An 18,474-nucleotide genomic window follows, 5' to 3' on the forward strand; every position below is an offset into this window, starting at 1 on the left:
CTTTCTCACCTGCGTGTAGACCAGATAGGATACTTAACACTTGCATCTCCTATGGGGTTGTGGTGATCCACTTCCTTCTGTCGTGATATCCTCCTTCTTTCCGATCACAGCGCAGCCCGAAATTCAAGATGGGATATACTTCTATACAGACCGCCATTGTAACTGTACACTGGACGCTGACTTCCGTGGCTGCTGTCCTGTTCGCTGCCCGTGTTTATGTGAGGTTACGGCTGCGACCAGGCTCCTTTGGATGGGATGATTGGTGAGTACCCTTGCCCGAATTCCGAATAAATATTTTGAACCTCCGAGACCGAAAGCTCACTTCCTTAGGACCATGCTTCTGTCCCTCGTACGCATTCTCTGTGGCAATGAAGATAGCTGTATATCTGCTAAACGGACGACAGGCATTGGGAATCGGCACTGGGGTGGTAGAAACTTCCCTTGTCGAGGTTTGTTTCTCTGCATTAACATTGTACATTTCATGTCCACGACACTGACGGTGAGATACAGCACGGAATTGGCAGGTATGCTCATATAAACTGAGGGTCACGGAAGTGTCACGACACCTGACACCATTCTACCAGGCACATGGATACTGTCGACCCATCAAACTATCCCACTCTCTCCAAGCTAACTCTGATCGCTTCCATACTGAACCTACTTTGTACGATGACGCTGAAAATATCTCTTTCCATATTCCTACTCCGCATGGTGCAGCAGGCGAACCGGACTGTCCAACGACTTGTTATATTCAATCTTATCAGCCTTGTCCCCTTCACAGTCGCGGTCATCATCGTCGATCTCGCCCAATGTGTGCCGCTACAAGGCTACTGGGACAAGTCCATCCCAGCTAAATGCATAGACAAGCACACCGTCAACATCCTTCTCAAGGCCGCTTCCGGTAAGTCAACATCCGGCGAATTCTTTACCTCTCGGGCAGGAGTCAATTGCCTAACCATTCCTTACAGGTGTCGGTGTTGTCACTGATTTCATGACCGCTGTGATCCCCATGTTCATCATCCATAATGCCCAGATGCCTGCGAGGCGGAAATTCGTCCTCTACGCAATCCTCGCACTAGGTTTTTTGTATGTTACGTGCCAAAGAATCTTCTCCATATATATTCGTCAGGCTGTCTAACTATCTTGTCCACAGTATCGCTGCAGCTTCCATAGTGAAGACCGTCTCTATCGACTGGAGCCCAAAGGACTACACTTGGGACAACGCCAAGATGGCCCCCTGGGCGTCCACTGAGCACCAGGGCGGGATGATAGTGGGTTGTCTCGTGACCCTGAGGCCGATCTTCCAACTTATGCGGAGGCGTATCCATTCCAACCCCCCTAGGGAAGACTACGATATGGCTGTGCGTGGACAGCAGGCACCACGAAGAAACAAAAGGGAGGTGGACGAGCACGGCTTGCTCTCTGAACCTATGGAGATTATGAAACAGACTAAGGTCGAGGTACTGGATGAAGCAAGAGATTCGCAGACAGATGGATCTGAGGACCCGTGGGATTACAGGTCGCGGTAGACGACAACGCGTCAACAATAGGAATGGTATGAAGTGCGGGATTACCATCCTTAGAATAAGTATATTACTAGGCCGCCTTGGCTGAAATCCCAAGACAATCCCATATCTTTTTGACTAACCAGCCAGCACTTCCAATTATTAGTGAGTGAATGCAACCTAACAACCCCACGTAACCCCGCCCTGCGTCCAATAAGAAGAGGAAGACAAAAAGAAAAGAAACGACGAAGAGGAATTATTAAACGTAATACTCCATAATCTTATTCGTGGTCAGACACAAAATACAACGTTAGTGGGAGATCCATTTCCCTTCCGAAATCCGTCCGATAGCTAGCCGTCTTCACCGCCTGCACGAACCCATTACCCACTGGTTTTTCTCTGTCTTGTCGGGAACCCGCATACCAAGCTTCTCGCGGAATGACTTCCAATCGAGGCAAGTGGGGTCTTAGTAGGGTGATCAAGCCCCCTCAGGCTACGCACAGGGACCAGGAGTAGATAGCAGCACCGTACGGGGGTAGATGTCAGTCCGTGATGCAAGGCTGACAACATTACAACGAGTAGATAAGTATTTGGCATACTTGGACACCTATCCGTCGTTTGACCTAGTGGGAAACCCCACCCAGCCCAGCCATTTAGGTAAAGGTAGCAGGTGCCAGGGTAAGGAGCATTTAGATTGTGGTGCAAAGGATTTAGGGTCATCGCATCCGCTACGTGACAATTCAACAAGAGTATTGCCGGCTCATCCGGTTCCGTTTCGGCAACCGTGTTTGCTTGTTCTATATTTTTGGAAATTAAACTTCCATTCTTCGATAGCCATTGGATCTTGTCGAGTTCTATATTCTACAAGTTGAATTCAATGCTGTGGCGAGATAGCCGGAGCATTGAATACGCAGGTCCAAGCAAGATGCCAGATTGGCTGCAAACGAGCGGGGGTCCTCTGCATTCGAGCTGGTCGTGCAGGCTAGCAAGCGGCCATCCGTAGGATGGCTCAAAAACTCTATTGATCTTACCGTACTGAGCGGAGTGTTGATCACAGCCAGCACGGTTGTTTCATCTTAGTTGAGTAATATACCACCTTCCAGAAGAGGGAGGCTGGCACTGGCATCTGGGCGCCTGGCAGTGGCACAATATTATCCTTCCCGCTACTGGAAGCTCGTAGCATGATATTACAGCAGCTTCAGATTTCTTGTCATTCTTGGTCAAGACATATGTGCACATGGATGAAGTTCTCACATTGCTACGTTTGCCTTTCCACCAGCAGAGGTTTCATTTTCAACGGAGCGAAAACCAATGAGTAGAAGATCCTAAAGCCTAGGCTTGAAGATGTCGTTAATATCACCCTCGACCCATAGGACTCCAACCTTGAGCGCCGCAATCTTCCACTCCCCATCAATCTGGGCAAAGTCCATGGTGTTAACCCCGTGGCCCGTAGCTAGAATAGCGGCATCACCGGCCTGGGGTTCCCTCCTATGAGCTGCCAGGATCTGGAAAGCAACTCTGGCGTGTGATTCCGACTCCCGCGTCCATTTACAAGCGCCGATCATATGTTGCGTCTGTATATCGGGGTTCCCCAATTGGCGTGGACTTGACACTTGACGTACATAGAGAGCAGGTTGAACGGCGGCAGCCTTCAGTAGGCCGAGGGCCGAGTAATCCACGTCGATCATGGGGGCGAACAGAGCCAACAGACTCGCCCAGGCCTTTGTGTCTATGCTGTTTGCCCAGTTGTAGAGGAGGTGTTGGCACGCCAACGGGATGCTTTTGTCGGACATTGTGCGTTGCTTCTTCGGAGGAAGGGGTGGTGAGTGGAGAGACCAGGTAGGTTAAGTTAACTACTTCGGTGTCTCCGACGAAGCCGGGTGTCTAGCGTAGCAATCAAGGCCCCATGCAAGGGGAAGATATGTAGTGTAAAATGTGCGTTGAGCAATAACTAGGGTAAATACTTCCGCAGTTCCCTGTATATACAATCACATAAAAAGATTATAGGCAGTAAGCCAGGGCTACAAGTGGAAGGTGTATGTTGCGTGAGATGTACGCCCTATTTTAGTGCTTATAAACGGGTCAAGGACCCTGGGGCGCTGCGTAGTATTTATTCTATTTTGGGAAATGGGGATGCGTCAGCCAGAAGGCTGTACCTCAATGCTACGTGGGGGCCGAGAAGATAATATGGAAAAATGACTACACGAAACACTGCCCCGGTGAGTGGGTCAATGGCGGATTGAACCCGCTTAGATCCTTCCGGGACGGACCGCGTATTCCTTCAATGCGGGCGATGAAGTTTTGGTTGACTGCCAAGACAGTGAGGCTTTTCCTTTGCCCTTCCATCTCACTATTGCGACACTTCCTCGATTCTTTAGAAGGCGTTACCAATATTCCTCTGATAGAGTTGCATGTGTTAAACTCAATACCAACTACAATGTGGCCATTTGCGACATCAAAATACCCATCGATCGTGCTCTACTTCTACGATGCCTGGCTCATGAACGTCGCTAACCCATATTTCTGGCGTTGCTCGACAAAGGATGTGCTAGTACCTCTTCACCAACGCAACATTGGGGTTCATCACTGTGATATAGGATGTGGTACGTGAGCCGACACAATACATAGCCACGGATTCGAGCCTAACCCCCGATCAATCATGAAGGCACCGGATACTATCTTGTCCATCAAAAGTACCCTAGCCCTAACACAACGATCACGCTCCTCGACCTCGAGAGCACCCCTCTATCAATAACGCGTTCACGTCTTTACAAATCGCACCCTACAGTGACAGTTCATCCCCACCAACATGACATACTATCTGTTGAACATATCCCTCCACCTCCAACCTCGTCTGAGTGCACGACATATGATTCAATATCCTTAACTTACCTCATTCACACCCTTTCAGTCCGCCCAGAAGACAAGGTAAAGGTTTTCTCAAAGGCCAAGGCCGCGATCAACCCCTCTGGCGTGGTCTTCGGCGCGACCGTCCTTGGGCACGGTCCGTGGCATAGCTGGGCGGGTCGCCTCCTGCTCCGTTTTTTGAATTGGGAGGAGCGACTAAGTAATTTCGATGATAACGTGGAGGTCTTGATGAAGGGGCTTCGGGACAATTTCAAGGATGTGAAGGCGGATGTTGTTGGCTCAATTTTGGTTTTTGAGGCTAAACAGCCGATATAGCGTTAACAGAGCAAGGTTCAGACTAGCTATAGACGAGATGTTACATGTCATTGCTGTTTCGAATTGTCTATTGTCAACCGGCAGAAGTACCCAAATATACTATGTAGAGCCCAATCTAGGCGTGCACGCTTCTTCTACCCTGGTGGTAAGTATTTCGATGCCTATAGGATGGCAACTTAAACTGAATCACAGCTTGGAGTCCACACCCTCCGGAACTTTCCAAATGAACTTGGCCAGTTCATCTCTTGCCGCTCGCATCCGTTTCAAGACTTCGTCCCTCGGGATATCGAGCAACGAATCAATGTCTCTTGGGACCATTTCCAACCTGCCCAGCCTGACAAAGTGAGCAGTGGACGTTTGTCTGTGGGCTTGAGTCCCAATTGTCCGACAAGCCTCGCCCCACAGTTTCATACAGTGCCTACTTTGGGGGAGCGCCGGGATGATAACATTCCAAACGTGCGGCATGAACTCGTACTGTACAAATGTAACAGGTACCCCCGAGGCCGTCAGGTTCCTCACGAGGAACTTTACTCCATCACTATAAGTTTCCTCGCCGCAGGCAATCCACATCGGCGGCATACCTTCCCAATCAGTCCATGTAGAGGCGTCAATAAGGGGATGGCAGATTGCCGAATTATCGCAATGAAGGTCACCTCGGGGTGGCTTGGCCGGCCACACCTCGTCGGATGGAAACCCCGGCTGCACCCATGGTGCGCCCTCTGATAGCCAGTCCACAAGCTTGAATCTTTCCACAGAGGGGAGAGCCAATGCAAAGTCTGCGCCTGGGCAGACAAACGCACACCCTCGAGGCATTTCAATCGGGACCTCACGACCATTGAAAGTGATGGTGGCTCTTTCTTTCTCACGTAGAAGAGACTGGAGGAATTGTAGCAAGTGCAAGTGAAGAATTCCACCACCTGACTCTCCAACTAGCACGAGCTTCTTGGGGTCGATTGGCTTGTGAAACGACCCAGGTGGAGGTGCTACCAGGTAAAGGTAGGCCACCAAAGTGTCGAGTACAAGTGTGGGGACGGTATACTGTGGCACGAGGCGATATTGGAATGTAAAGGCACGTGAGCCACTGTGCTGGCAGAGTTGCTGGATCAAGGGTCGGGAACCCGGAGAACCCGCACGGCTGGATAGAGTTGCTTAGCAAGATACTAGACACGTTAAAAATCCACAACAGAGCCTCTAACTTACAACCAAGCTCCACCAGAGATGTAGAAAAGCGTCACGTCATTTGTTATATGCTGCTGAATGTCAAGGAATCTTTCTTGTTCTGTACCGTCTGGCTGAGGGGCTTTAGGGTCCTTCACATCGTTTCGAAACCCTATCCATTCAGCCCGGTAGTCGGCGCAGGCTGCCGGGGGGTCAAGCTTCTCGACACCCTCACTCTTAGACTGATAGAGATCCCAGAGCTTCGAGCGTAAATTCTCTCCTTCCTCGGGGCTTGGGCGTGGGATCGTTACGTTACTGACCAAGAGTGGGCCCTTGACTGCTTTTGGCCGAGCGGAATAAGCCTGCATTTTGGAGATGGGCATCCAGGGAGCCGTTTTCCATCCCTTGCGGTATGCCAGGACGGCTTTTTTCTGGGCTTCGGCTGTGTCCATTACTGGAGATGTCTTAGTCAAATGAGCTGGGCTCTGGAGCAAATTGTGCGATCACGATTTCGTTGTTGACGAACGGAGAGAACGAGTAGGTGGTAGGTTGAACGGTTGCTATCTTCTTGGGTAGTGAGGCAATAAATCTACAAGGGCTGGCAGTTGGAGCAGTCGTCGCCATGCTACATGTGAGTGCCGAGCCGAGGTAGGACTTTCTACATGTATATTATCTTTGTTGCAGCCAGAGACACACGTACGACCCTGTATAATAGTTGGAATTAATCTCCACTCTGGGCGCAGGGATCGGGATCATCTGAAATAGAGGGCTCCACATTGTACCAACTAGTACTGTGGCCGGTCAATATTACCGGAGCTGATCCGCAATCCCTGCATTTCCTCTCAACGAACTTAATGCGCCCAGCAGGGGTATTCAAGAGATGCAGGCGAACGCACGATAATGCATGTTTGCAGGCTCTCTGGCCCCCGATGGTGCCATTCCAAGTATTAGCACTCGGCCATGTGTGTAAAAGTGGGTAAGAGATATCCAGAAGGCTCATTTAAACGGTGGTTTATCAAACTTGGACTGACCGGCTTCTTCCAAATAACTGCCGTTTCACTGTTTTTATCACAGGGCCAAGATGGGTGCAATTCTTTCCAACCCGGCCAAGGACGCATCAGCCCCACCACTACAGCATGATGACAATATCTTGGTGATTACTGGTCTAGCCACCAAATGGCCATCCAAGCTTATTGGTCCGAATGATTTGAAAGCATATGCCTTACACCATTACCCGGAAAATGCTCCTTGGTTCGTTCCTTTCCCATTCAAAGAAGCGAGTCAGGAAAGCACATTTGCTGATTGACTTCCAGGCTGCAGAGCTTATTGAAGATCAACGAACAGACTGGCATAGAAGCCCGCGCCGTAGTAGACATCTGGGATGATCCACGGTGGCATCAAGACGTCCCTCCCACAGCAGAAGACGTCGATGCTGCATTCCGTAACTACGGCGTGCAGCTTGCGAAGGGTGCCGCCCTAGATGCCTTGAATGATAGCCACATCTCCCCAAGCTCTGTTACACATGTTGTGGCAGTCACAGCAACCAATGCTGGCAGCCCGGGTTATGATCAGATCGTGGCCCGGGAGCTGGGTATTCCTCCATCTGCAGAAAGAGTTCTCCTGGCTGGTGTTGGATGCGCAGGAGGCCTAGCTGCCCTACGGGTAGCCTCCAATCTAGCAATAGCAGCAACTCTACGACATCAGGAGGCCCGGATTTTGATCATTGCGTGTGAGATCTGCAGCATCCAGATCCGTGCTGAGCTCCATGCTGCATCCAACTCACATACTGTCGGGATCGGGCCAGCCCTCTTCGGTGACGGTGCGGCGGCTATGGTACTGTGCAACTTTTATAACCTGTGTGACAAGATTCCCCGACGTTTCAGTGTGATTGATTGGCGTACATGTATCACGCCCAAGACACACCAGGAGATGTCTTATCAAGTAACATCTAACGGGTTCCTTCTGTCGCTGTCGAAGCAGGTTCCTAAGTACACTGCCACGTCTCTGCAAGTGCCGTTCCAAAGCTTACTCGAGGAAAATGGAAAGGAAATGTCTCCCATAGACTTTGACTGGGCTGTTCATCCTGGTGGTTTATCTATCATTAAAGGGGCGCAGATGGCAATGAATCTTCCTGATGAAGCATTGACGGCGAGCTACGATATCTACAGAGCTCGGGGGAACGCATCGAGTGTCGCAGTTCTTGCAGTGCTAGACAGGCTACGGTCGATGGAGATGCGAAAACAAGATGTCATTGCATGCAGTTTTGGGCCCGGTCTTACCACAGAAATGGTTCTCTTGAAGCGATGGTTGTAGTTGATAGTTTATGTCTATTACTTCTAACTCTCTTGAAGCCGAAGTCACACGGTTCTGTTGAAAGAGCATCTCAGCGGCCAATGAACTTAGAGGTGTCTTTTATGATATGTAAGACATGGTGTATCGAGTAAATATCAATGCTGTTTGAGGGTTTTTAGTCTGCTTGTCATCATTAACGACGTATATGTAGCTTTTTCGATTTAATGTATTTGTTCAATCAATCAATATTCCCTCATTCTATTAGAGCCAGACCAATGAACGTTTTACTATGTAGGCGTCTTGGTGCTGAGGCAGAATCCGTGCCCTAGATGCCTGACTTGACTATAAGTTATATTATGCAAATCTACATAACACCACTGTAATACTACTGCTCAGAGCTGTAGATATTTAAGCACAGTGCAAATGTAGAAATATATATATGCATTATAAACATTCCACTGCGCACCTCATCTTGAATTACTCTCTGTTGCGGGCTATCACGGTGACTATTTAACCAGCCTCTATATCGCATGCTATTGTGGTGGTATCTTCCTAGTCCTTTATTAACTCTAGCTCAGGTATGCCTATTTGCCTCCTGCTGCTCGTTTACTTGCTACTTCCGTTTGTTCATATGCAGCCATTTATATGTAGCAGGTGAGCCAACAGTACCTGGAAGTCTACCACTTGATTCGCCAAGCAAAATAATCTCTTCATACACTTAAAATCTTGTGACATCGTCTATTATGGTCTATAGCAACAGGGATGCAGATCGGCCACGAGGCTTTGTCCTAATACTACATGGGAGCCGAAAATGTGGTGCGGGTCGAAGTATAGATGTTTGCTCAATCACTGGGTTTCCCAATCTCATATATTGATTTATTTCTTTCTTTCTCGTTGTTGAACTTCGAATGAGGCCTCGAATACCTGTGCAACTGGACCACTGCATCATTACAGAATAGATCTGACTCAATTACCGTTGAAATAGTAGTTGGATTTACTACCAAAATAAATATATATCATAGCCGTCAATATGCTCAACACTGTAGAATCATACCTTAATCCAATTTTAGTGCGCTGAATAACCTTGTTTTGAACTCCCTTTGGCTTTATAAGATGAATGATAAAATAACTGAATCAAAGCATACACTATCGCAACCTACCCTCGGCTCATCACCTACATGTGGGATCCCAGCAACAGTCCATAATAACGCCTGTACTTCTCTTCTCTCTCCACCCAGCAACACAGCTCGATTTTTCTTCCTGCTCCGTGGCTCCGAAAGATCAACTGCTACTCTCGATGGCTGTGGTATCCCAACAGAATTGCCTCGAGGTCGTGTCTTGTCTGGCCAGTCACAGACGCTGCATTGGCCCTCCCATCTGTGGAGATCGACTATCTTGTACTTTGGACTGGTCTGTTGAACTTTATACGTCGCACTTTATCAAAATACCAACAAGAAGGAACTTGCCATTTCATGATTTCAGATTCTCTCGGATGTAGTTTGCAGATGGTGTTGCCACACCAACACCACATACAAAAGCCCCAACCAACCGAAGGAAGGCCACAAGACATTCAGCACCATAATTTCAGTGACTTGATGGCATTGCCACAGAAGAAAGTCACTGAGACGGGACGCACCGGAAGTTCTGATCAACAAATTCAAAGGGGGGTCAGTACTGACAAGCATGTTGTTGGACAAGCTTTCCTCAGTGATGGGGCATCCAGTATCGGATGCGCGGGAATGCTGGCGGACTGTCTGCTGTACGGCCATGGCAATTTCATCTCGCGAGGTATACGGCATGCAGATATTCAGAACAAATTCATTCCCTTGGCTCATGGAGTCCGAGCAAACCCGCAGAGCTTCCTGAACGTCCGATCGCAAGAGCTCCTGCCTCCCTAGAACCTGCAGCTTCGCGTTCCAGCGCTGCAGCGACCCTCCAGGCCTTGATAGCTGGTAGATCTGCGCCTTGGCAAGGTCCATGAGTGCTGCGACCTCCTCGGGCGACCGCTGGAAATTTTCGATGCTGAATGCATACATGGTCACAACGTGAATCCCCAGGCGAAAGCAGATTTCCAAATTCTTGGGGGGGTGTCAGCAAGGGTGATGCGACAGAGAGGGCCACACGCACACGGTCATACCTGCTCCAAGGTCTCAATACCCATTTGATGTCCCTTCTTCACGCTGATACGACGTGTCTCTGCGAAACGGCGATTTCCATCCATAACGAAGGCCATGTGTGCCGGTATGGGACCCACCCGGACAGCCTGAATCAAATAGTCTTGGAAACAGTGTGTTAATTGTTGAAGGAATGACATGGCGATTGCTGGAGAGAACCCAGAAGTTCAATTCACCAACTTGGTTGCTCTGGGACGCCCGGGTGGTGTTAAAATGACCTACATAACTAACTATCCTTATGCAAGGGGCTTAGAGATGACCTGTCACCCTGAAACACGTCACATCGTCCAGCAATTAATCACTCCCATATGTAAAAGCCCACGGTCGCTACCTGTGGACCAGAACGAGAGCATCCTAGTAACTTCAGCCATGGATTCCCACTCGAGTGCGACCGCAGACATTGCGGCAGCCGTCCGCAGGTTCCATGAGCTCAAGAAGCCTTTTCGCATCTACCATGGCTCGACAAGCAGTACACGCCAACGACGTACCGATCACTCCAATGTTGTTGATATTTCAGGTCTCAACAATATCCTCTCCATCGACGAATCTCGAATGACAGTCCTCGTGGAGCCCAACGTCCCAATGGATACACTGGCCCGACACACCCTAAAGCACAATCTGATACCTCTTGTTGTCATGGAGTTCCGTGGAATTACCGCCGGTGGGGGGTTTTCCGGGACATCTGGAGAATCCAGCTCGTTCAAGTACGGGTTCTTCGATCGAACGGTGAATTTCATCGAGATAATCCTGGGCAACGGTGAGCGAGTGACCGCCTCCCGCACCGAAGAGCCCGATCTCTTCTGGGGCGCCGCCAGCAGCTTTGGCACAATGGGTGTGGTGACTCTGCTTGAGATCCAGTTGCGTTATGTCGGGCCGAATCCGCACCTGGAGCTGGAGTATTTGTTTACTAATAGCATGGAGGAAGCACTTGCCAAGATGCAAGACTCTGTGTTGGATCCTAACTTGGAATATCTCGATGGAATTGTGTTCAGCAAGGAGGAAATCCTCATCTGCAAGGGCCGTATTGCACAGAACAAGGGCAGCGACTATCCTACTCACCGATTTACACGTCCGGAGGATGAGTGGTTTTACATCCATGCGCAGAGTCGCATGCAGGAAGCAAAGCTGTCTGAGAAAGCGATCGTCGACTATATCCCGCTGGAAGACTACCTTTTCCGATACGATCGAGGCGCGTTCTGGGGCGGGAAGTACTCGTACGAGTACTTCTTCGTCCCATTCACCCGGTGGACTCGCTGGCTCTTCGACACCTGTATGGGCACCCGCATGATGTACCACGCCCTCCATGAGAGTGGTTTGGCCAATCAATATATCGTCCAGGATGTGGGCATTCCTTATGGCAAGGCGAGTGAGTTTGTGGACTGGCTGGATTCTAAGGAAACATTTGGCCATTACCCTCTGTGGCTCTGTCCGCTCCGCGTACAGTCGGCAGGTGAAGGAGGAGGCCTACTAACAGCAAAACGGGACACCGCGACAAGGGACACCAGTGATACTGTTGGCGAAGACTTTCTAATGAACTTTGGCATTTGGGGGCCTGGACCAACCGACCGTCGGCGGTTCATCGATCGCAATCGCCGGCTGGAGCAGAAGGTCCATTCGCTCGGCGGGAAAAAGTGGTTGTACGCACACACGTATTATACCGAAGAGGAGTTCTGGTCGATCTACGATCGCAAGTCATATGATGCCCTCAGAGGGAGATACCATGCTGATAATCTCCCTTCCTTGTATGAGAAGGTGCGTGTGGAGCTGGAGAACCCGTCCGCTTCCTGGTCAGACTGGTTCTGGAGTATCAGGCCTTTCGCGGGGTGGTATGGAGCATGGAAGGCCGTTTCCGGAGGAGATTACCTGATGAGAAGTAGTTAATAGCCTTTTGAAAAAGCAATAGATGTCCATTTCAACTTCGTGTCCTGATAAGCCATCCACCTGATAGCCTAGGGCTGGCTATCGTTCTTGACTCTACAGTATCCCCGTGATTAAATATAATTTCCTACACATCCTACAATGTCACCCCTCCTTCTATCAATGGACGATGATCTAATTTATACAGACTTCTAGCATTCTACTGCAAGGTAGAATGAAGTATCTTTCAAGCGCACACCCCCCTCCTAGCCTGCCACCTTAGCACCACCCAAAAGAGGTGCCACACCGTGAAAGCCGGCCAGAAGCACGCCAGAAGCATGATTTCGGTACCCTGATGACACTGCCATAACATGAAATCACTGAGCCGTCTTGTGGAAGACGTGCGAATCAACAGATCCACAGGCAAGCTATTGGCCGAGAGCATATGTCGATCCAGCATCTTGACCACGTCCCCTTTCCCCTCCCGCGAACACTCCACAACGGTGGACTGAACGGCTGTGGCGATTTCGTCGCGTCCAGTGTATGCAATGAATAAGTTAACGACACCCCTGCAGTCATCAGCCTTGGACAAGTTCGGACCCGTACACGTTCTCTTACCGACTGTGACCGGCTGTTCCGGTACAAGCTTCTGTAGCTACAGAACGCAGACGCGAACTGACCATCTCCAATCGGCCGATGATGCGCAATTGGATTCCGTGCTTCTTGAGCAGTCCATGTGGTTGGGCGATGCGTCGAATGAAAGATTCAATCACGGTCATCAAATCGCTGACTTGCGTCTCTCCGCGTTTGAAATTCTCAATGCTGAACAGATAGGCTGATACCTCTGTTATCCCGAGATTGTAGCTCATGTCAAGTGTCTGTTTCCGTCGTGGGAATTGTTAACACTATGGCGCGTATTGTTTACTCATTAGATGAGGGGGATAATTACTTCAAACAATCTGTCAGCACCAGCCGAGTGACCTTCAGGAATAGAGAGGCCATATTTACGAGCAAAGTGTCGGTTTCCGTCGAGGATGAAGGCGACATGTCGGGCGATTGGCCCGCATTGGAGGGTTTGGAGGGCGAAGGACCGGAGATAGGCTAGGATTGTCAGACCTGTGGATGATGCCACCGTGGAGGTTATATGTTGATCTAGGAATGCCATTATCTGGAAATATGGAGCAGGAGGATGAGGGAAATACATGGAGATAGAAACACGATGCATCTTTCTTAGTCGAAAATGACACCAGACTTGCCGGCATGAATGATATATCAGATTCAAATTTTGGGTCGTTGATCAGACCGACAAGGTGTATTGAATGCCAATAGTTCTTGCTGATAGAGCGTGTCAGAACTTGGATCTACCGTATACTTTATTAGGCGGATCCCAATTTCCATCTCCAATAATGGTAAATCGGTGGGGATATTTTGCGCTGGCTCGATTTATTTGCTGTACCCCTTGTATAAGGAGACACGCCAACCCCTTAGATCCAGCATTGCGATTAGCTATCTCCCACACCCCTGGTATATATATCAAAGAGATGGGTCCCACGCGGCAATATTTACCTTTTGCACAGGAGTACTACCCGATCTCGCACAATGATCCTCTCCAAGGTGTCGCTGCTGCCTTTACTGGGCTTCATCGCCCTTACTGGAGCCGAAGTGTCCCCCGAGGTCCGCACAAACATCGACAACTTCAAGACGAACCTCGATTCGACCATTGCTGCCCTCCACGCGTACCAGGGTGGGGTCACTGGTCTGGCAACCCTGATGCATTCGGCTTACTTGACGCGCCAGGCCATTGAGCAGTCCAAAAGCCATATGCAGCAGACGGACCAGTACTCGCTGGATGATAGCGCCGAGATCTCCAACAATACGGTCGCTCATTTTCAATCAGTGGTTGAGTTTCTGAATCTAATTCATACCAAGGTACGATGTTACGCATGCCAGGCATTAAGGTCCATACTAATCATGTGGGATGTTTCAGCTTCCACTGTCGAAGAGCGCCAAGCTCGAGAACTCGATGCGCCACATGTCTCGTACTTATATGGACGAGGACAAGGCGTTCCTTGAGCTGATGAAGAGCAAGCTTGCGGTTGAGCATCGGGACACTATTAGTGATGGACATGCGCAGGTGCTGGATGCGTACGAGGCTTTAGCACGGGCCGCGGCTTCATATTAGATGCAAGAGTGTTTAGCTAGACTCATTCTAGAGCCCAGAGACGATAGTACTGGGAGACTACTGTGTGGAGCCGATACATGGTTGGCTTTACTGATAGTGAGGGAATATATTGTTCGATAAGCTGAAAGATTTTATCGTCGATCTACAGTACGGGACTATTTATGAACGGTCTCTGAATGTAGATTTGAATGTGAGATTTAGATATAGTCGAGCTTATTGTTACGATGCTTATCTTTTCGCTTCTAATTGCAGGAGAGATTGAATCCTAGGTCTAGGTGGGCTAGTTCCTCGCTACTGCATCCACCGCAGTGGTGTCGCCTAAGACTCCTGCTGGGCATTGAAATAGCTATGTAACATAAGTTTCCACCTGCGCCAATCCATTGCTAAATCCACGACTAATGGGATTCATGTCCTACAGGCACCCAGTTTCCTTGATACCGGAAAAGTGAACCCATCTCCATGCATCAACATTTCCGTTCACTAAGGTCGTCCAGGCCGGGAAAGAACGCACTAGAAGGACTTATCAAGGATAGTTGCCATGTCGCCGGCACTATCCGTGGAGAGTGTGCGGCTAATCATTAGTCTTGAACAAACACCTGGAAGAGTATCTTGTCATGGCTGTGCCCAGCAAGCGGTGGGTAGTTATGTATTACTTTCGATGTCAAGGCATAGAATTACTTCCTTCGCTTGAGCTTGACCTCTATTTTGGCATGGAAGACAGATATGTCCTGTCGTCACGAACTATCCAGCACGGGATACTCCATTATGAGACTTCTGCCTGGACCTATCAGGGCAATTTGCGATGTTTACAACACTGAGATATCTTCTACGATCGACCCATGGGCGATAATATCCTCTTTGTAGGTCTACAGGATAATTCATTCCGTAGAGGTATATATCACATACTGCACATCTCTCAATGCCTGCCCGGATCAACTTGTAGAACACATCTAGAATTCTATACTCGTTATTACGCCGTGGAAAGAGTACCATGATTATTCAATATGTTTTGGCTAAATGCAAATGGTTATATCAATTCTAGAATAGAAAATATCGAGTTATTAGGATTATAAACATGGGGATCTATCTATAGCGATCTATCTGTAGTGCGAAATCTTGCGCCGTCCAAGCCCTGTCAAGTCTAAAACGAATCTAGCAAACCAAAAGAAAACAAACATAACCACAGAAGTGAAATCGTAACATCATACCTCCCTCAATAGTGGGGGCCTTTCTAACAACTGGGGCAGCAAAGAGCAGATTGGGAATTATAAAGAATTAAAAAAGAAAGGGGAAACAACAAATGAAATGAACGAAACGGTCATCATGGGGATGGATATCACGTAGAATGGAGCAGGAATTAAACATAACAAGGGGGTGCGTATTGGGCATCAAAGTCATATGCAGGAGGCATAGCAGATTCTCCTTCGTATAATGGAGGAGCGCTGTTGCCGTGGAAGGTGCCCTCCGGGATGGCATTTCGGCCAGCCACTTCATGAATCGGGAGTGTGTAGCACGTGGTGAATGCTTTCGCAAACTGCCGTCGGTTGATGAGATCTCCTGTCTTGTCGTCCAGAGTGTCTTCTCCAGCGATGAGATGAACCCTTAACCGGTGATCAACCATGATTGTTGTCCTCTCGCCTCTGGACTCAGCGCACTCCTCGTTAAACTTGCAAGGGGTCACGTGTCGACATGGTTTTCCAGAGTCGAAGGTGCATGAAGAAAGATCCGGTCCATCAGCGGTGGATGCACTTCTGGGGATAGTTATATTAAATTGTACGTCAATTCGGTCATGATCTTCGTGGAGCTTTCGCTGCTGGGCCGATAGTTTCTTATTCGGAGCCCAGCGACCCTGTTGCTTTCCCGAGCACAGCTGACGCACGGATTGCTCCTTCCAAGTGATGTTCTCTCCGTCAGGATTTTCACCGCCGGAGACTTTCATCAACTTCACCGTCTCTTCAACGCTCCATTGGACCTCTCGAACAAAGAACTGCTTCCTTTCAGTTGGACGAGCACCCCGCGCCGTAGTGCCACGGGCCACCAACTTCGCAGAGTATGCGAGCTTAGCTTTGGGATCGGTCGGTTGCTCCGGGGTCAGAGACAACTCCGACTGCAACCGCTCGCCAGTATATTTTTTAAAATGCCGAACAGTCTGGCTGGGGCCAGTCACGATCTGGGAGAGGATTTGGACGTCCTTGGTCGCGTCCACTGCCATTCCAGATGGGAAAGTGACCGCAGCGCGCACAGCATATGACAACCCCCCAAACGGAGTCTCTGTCGTGCCTGATGTGCCAAATGGAACGGGTATCGAGAAAAGAAACTTCAGCACAGCTGCGCCCGACTCATACAACTCGACTGGTTCTGGGGAATGCCATAGCTGACATTGCACCAGCGTCTCTACCGTACTGCTTCCCTCCTTTTGTTGAGTGACGATAGTCTGAGTTTGAGGTACGCGTTTCCTGCGGATCCGCTGCAGGAAATCGCCCTTTTTGTTGTCGTTTTGGCCATTGGATGCCAGCTCATTGTCTCGCAAAGTCACAGTTCGAAGCAGACTAACAGTCACGTTGGGGTACTCCGCCTGCTCAAAGTCCAACAAGGATACTGGCACCAGAACGGAGCCTGAAATGGGCGGGCTGTATCTCTCGCCGTGCGACCCTTCATATACGTGATGGGTGGTTGGAACGTCCAGATGCAAAGGTTCCATGTGTGAGATAGTATAGCAATTGCTTTCTCGGATTATAGATGATGGCGGTGATGATGTAACGGGCATCCGGGCACGCCGTTTTTATAACCCTTCTCCCTTCTTGTCAGGGAAGAAGATGAGAGCGAAGAGCCATCATAAAAATGTCATAAGGGGCAACCCCTCGGATCCACGTGGTAGGGATGACTCTTGATAACGACAATTCTTCTCAAGTCATAAAAATCGAAATGTGTGTAAGCTGTGCCGTTCGTTCCTCGTTAGGGCACGAGCACCCGTTCGAAGATGAGTCTCGACCCAGACGTTCCATCTGGCGATCTTCCCAAAACGGAAGCCAAGAGGGAAGTTGGTTCGTAAGCTTTCAAGGTTTTCCGGGGATCCACCACACGACCCTAAATTTGGAAGATGACAACCGTCCAGAATGATCGAAGACGCAGCATGTGGAAAGTACTAGAGAAGAATAATTCCGTCCGTGTGACTAAGTGGCAATAGGTGTGCCACGCTCGCAAGCAGAATTTTCTCCACAACGGAAATCCTCCGGCGGTGTCAGCGTGAAGAAATTTCTGCTTCACCGTGGCTACAATGCATGCGGTGGTTGGAGATGGATCATGTTGGGCAACTTGAATATCGCCGGAGATGTTGGACCTGAAGCTTAAAGTTGGGTTCAGGCTCCTTCCTCGATCGGCCTTCGAATGAGGAGGCTTATCTCAGTTCTTCATGCATTACCCGGGTCGGAAACCCGGGTGACCCACAGTGGTTTATCCACTGGCGAGACCCTCGGTTGGCACGTTTAGTCTTAAGTTTCGGCAGGGAAAGGAACAAAGTTCATCTTCAGGTCCAAATACTGGCCCATGCGCTTTTTCGGACCTGGTTAACAACGCATGTATATTTTTTAGCGAGCTCTCGGTTCGTACCATGTCTGTACAAAGTACATGTTCCACGCGGGGCTTTTTCGTCTAAGAGCCTGCTGTTAGTCATAGTGGGTGGGGCTAGTATCATCCCCAGTTCGAAAGTGTTGTCAAAGAAGTGACTATACTTTTGGAAAAATTCCTGAAGATCAGTCAAGAAGCTATGACAAGTTGACAATTCAAGCCCCAAAGGCAGGTCCACCAAGGATACTTGATGGTTAGAATGATGCCTTCCGATCGGTGAGTTGAAAATCGCGAGGCATCTACCCACACCGGTCATTGTCATCGCTCCATTGCACCATCGGCTCATTGCACCCTGACGCACGGTCACGATAGCTTGGAGACTACTCCGCTAGATACGGCGTCGCCTAAGCCGGCATCAGGTGACTGGTGGAGTGCAATAGTGCAAAGCAGACTCAGTATGTCTCCATCGCTTAGTATAGCGACGGATCTGGATCGTTCGATATTAACGCCTCTATAGAGCACGCCATATGAGGTGTCTCGTGATGAGTTGCGGTAG

The 18,474-nt window shown here is 49.4% G+C and overlaps 10 protein-coding genes across 10 annotated transcripts; 5 read left to right on the plus strand and 5 right to left on the minus strand.

The window, feature by feature from the left end:
• Positions 1-334: 334 nt before the first annotated feature.
• On the plus strand, positions 335-1,664 carry BDV37DRAFT_295411 (uncharacterized protein; the record flags this gene model as incomplete). Its single annotated transcript, XM_032089876.1, has 6 exons — positions 335-349; positions 405-449; positions 505-524; positions 585-901; positions 969-1,086; positions 1,154-1,664. 6 exons carry the CDS (start codon positions 335-337, stop codon positions 1,527-1,529), a joined length of 891 nt encoding a protein of 296 aa, XP_031939724.1. The 3' UTR covers positions 1,530-1,664.
• Positions 1,665-2,259: 595 nt separating this feature from the next.
• Positions 2,260-3,557, minus strand: arp1 (scytalone dehydratase arp1). The gene has a single exon (XM_032082435.1). The coding sequence runs from the start codon at positions 3,296-3,298 to the stop codon at positions 2,831-2,833; it is 468 nt and encodes a 155-aa protein (XP_031939725.1). The 5' UTR covers positions 3,299-3,557; the 3' UTR covers positions 2,260-2,830.
• A 385-nt stretch (positions 3,558-3,942) lies between these two features.
• On the plus strand, positions 3,943-4,688 carry BDV37DRAFT_295413 (class I SAM-dependent methyltransferase; the record flags this gene model as incomplete). Its single annotated transcript, XM_032089877.1, has 2 exons — positions 3,943-4,108; positions 4,171-4,688. The coding sequence occupies 2 exons, from the start codon at positions 3,943-3,945 to the stop codon at positions 4,686-4,688; spliced, it is 684 nt and encodes a 227-aa protein (XP_031939726.1).
• An 81-nt stretch (positions 4,689-4,769) lies between these two features.
• BDV37DRAFT_295416 (alpha/beta-hydrolase) lies at positions 4,770-6,427 on the minus strand. The gene is made up of 2 exons (XM_032089878.1): positions 5,889-6,427; positions 4,770-5,823 (listed from the first exon to the last, which is right to left on the minus strand). Exons 1-2 carry the CDS (start codon positions 6,296-6,298, stop codon positions 4,875-4,877), a joined length of 1,359 nt encoding a protein of 452 aa, XP_031939727.1. The 5' UTR covers positions 6,299-6,427; the 3' UTR covers positions 4,770-4,874.
• A 500-nt stretch (positions 6,428-6,927) lies between these two features.
• Positions 6,928-8,159, plus strand: BDV37DRAFT_295418 (chalcone synthase B; the record flags this gene model as incomplete). Its single annotated transcript, XM_032089879.1, has 2 exons — positions 6,928-7,097; positions 7,160-8,159. The coding sequence occupies 2 exons, from the start codon at positions 6,928-6,930 to the stop codon at positions 8,157-8,159; spliced, it is 1,170 nt and encodes a 389-aa protein (XP_031939728.1).
• Positions 8,160-9,616: 1,457 nt separating this feature from the next.
• On the minus strand, positions 9,617-10,452 carry BDV37DRAFT_284722 (undecaprenyl diphosphate synthase family protein; the record flags this gene model as incomplete). Its single annotated transcript, XM_032087561.1, has 2 exons — positions 9,617-10,216; positions 10,276-10,452. 2 exons carry the CDS (start codon positions 10,450-10,452, stop codon positions 9,617-9,619), a joined length of 777 nt encoding a protein of 258 aa, XP_031939729.1.
• Positions 10,453-10,681: 229 nt separating this feature from the next.
• On the plus strand, positions 10,682-12,193 carry BDV37DRAFT_272877 (FAD-binding oxidoreductase; the record flags this gene model as incomplete). Its single annotated transcript, XM_032084963.1, has 1 exon — positions 10,682-12,193. The coding sequence occupies one exon, from the start codon at positions 10,682-10,684 to the stop codon at positions 12,191-12,193; it is 1,512 nt and encodes a 503-aa protein (XP_031939730.1).
• Positions 12,194-12,416: 223 nt separating this feature from the next.
• Positions 12,417-13,334, minus strand: BDV37DRAFT_284724 (undecaprenyl diphosphate synthase family protein; the record flags this gene model as incomplete). The annotated part of the gene is made up of 3 exons (XM_032087562.1): positions 12,417-12,738; positions 12,788-13,047; positions 13,119-13,334. The coding sequence occupies 3 exons, from the start codon at positions 13,332-13,334 to the stop codon at positions 12,417-12,419; spliced, it is 798 nt and encodes a 265-aa protein (XP_031939731.1).
• A 434-nt stretch (positions 13,335-13,768) lies between these two features.
• On the plus strand, positions 13,769-14,351 carry BDV37DRAFT_284725 (uncharacterized protein; the record flags this gene model as incomplete). The annotated part of the gene is made up of 2 exons (XM_032087563.1): positions 13,769-14,098; positions 14,157-14,351. The coding sequence occupies 2 exons, from the start codon at positions 13,769-13,771 to the stop codon at positions 14,349-14,351; spliced, it is 525 nt and encodes a 174-aa protein (XP_031939732.1).
• Positions 14,352-15,363: 1,012 nt separating this feature from the next.
• Positions 15,364-17,192, minus strand: BDV37DRAFT_252528 (uncharacterized protein). Its single transcript, XM_032082436.1, has one exon. It carries the CDS (start codon positions 17,116-17,118, stop codon positions 15,709-15,711), a length of 1,410 nt encoding a protein of 469 aa, XP_031939733.1. The 5' UTR covers positions 17,119-17,192; the 3' UTR covers positions 15,364-15,708.
• Positions 17,193-18,474: the final 1,282 nt, after the last annotated feature.

The sequence above is a fragment of the Aspergillus pseudonomiae genome (genome assembly GCF_009193645.1).
Source record: "Aspergillus pseudonomiae strain CBS 119388 unplaced genomic scaffold BDV37scaffold_51, whole genome shotgun sequence".
Classification (NCBI taxonomy): domain Eukaryota; kingdom Fungi; phylum Ascomycota; class Eurotiomycetes; order Eurotiales; family Aspergillaceae; genus Aspergillus; species Aspergillus pseudonomiae.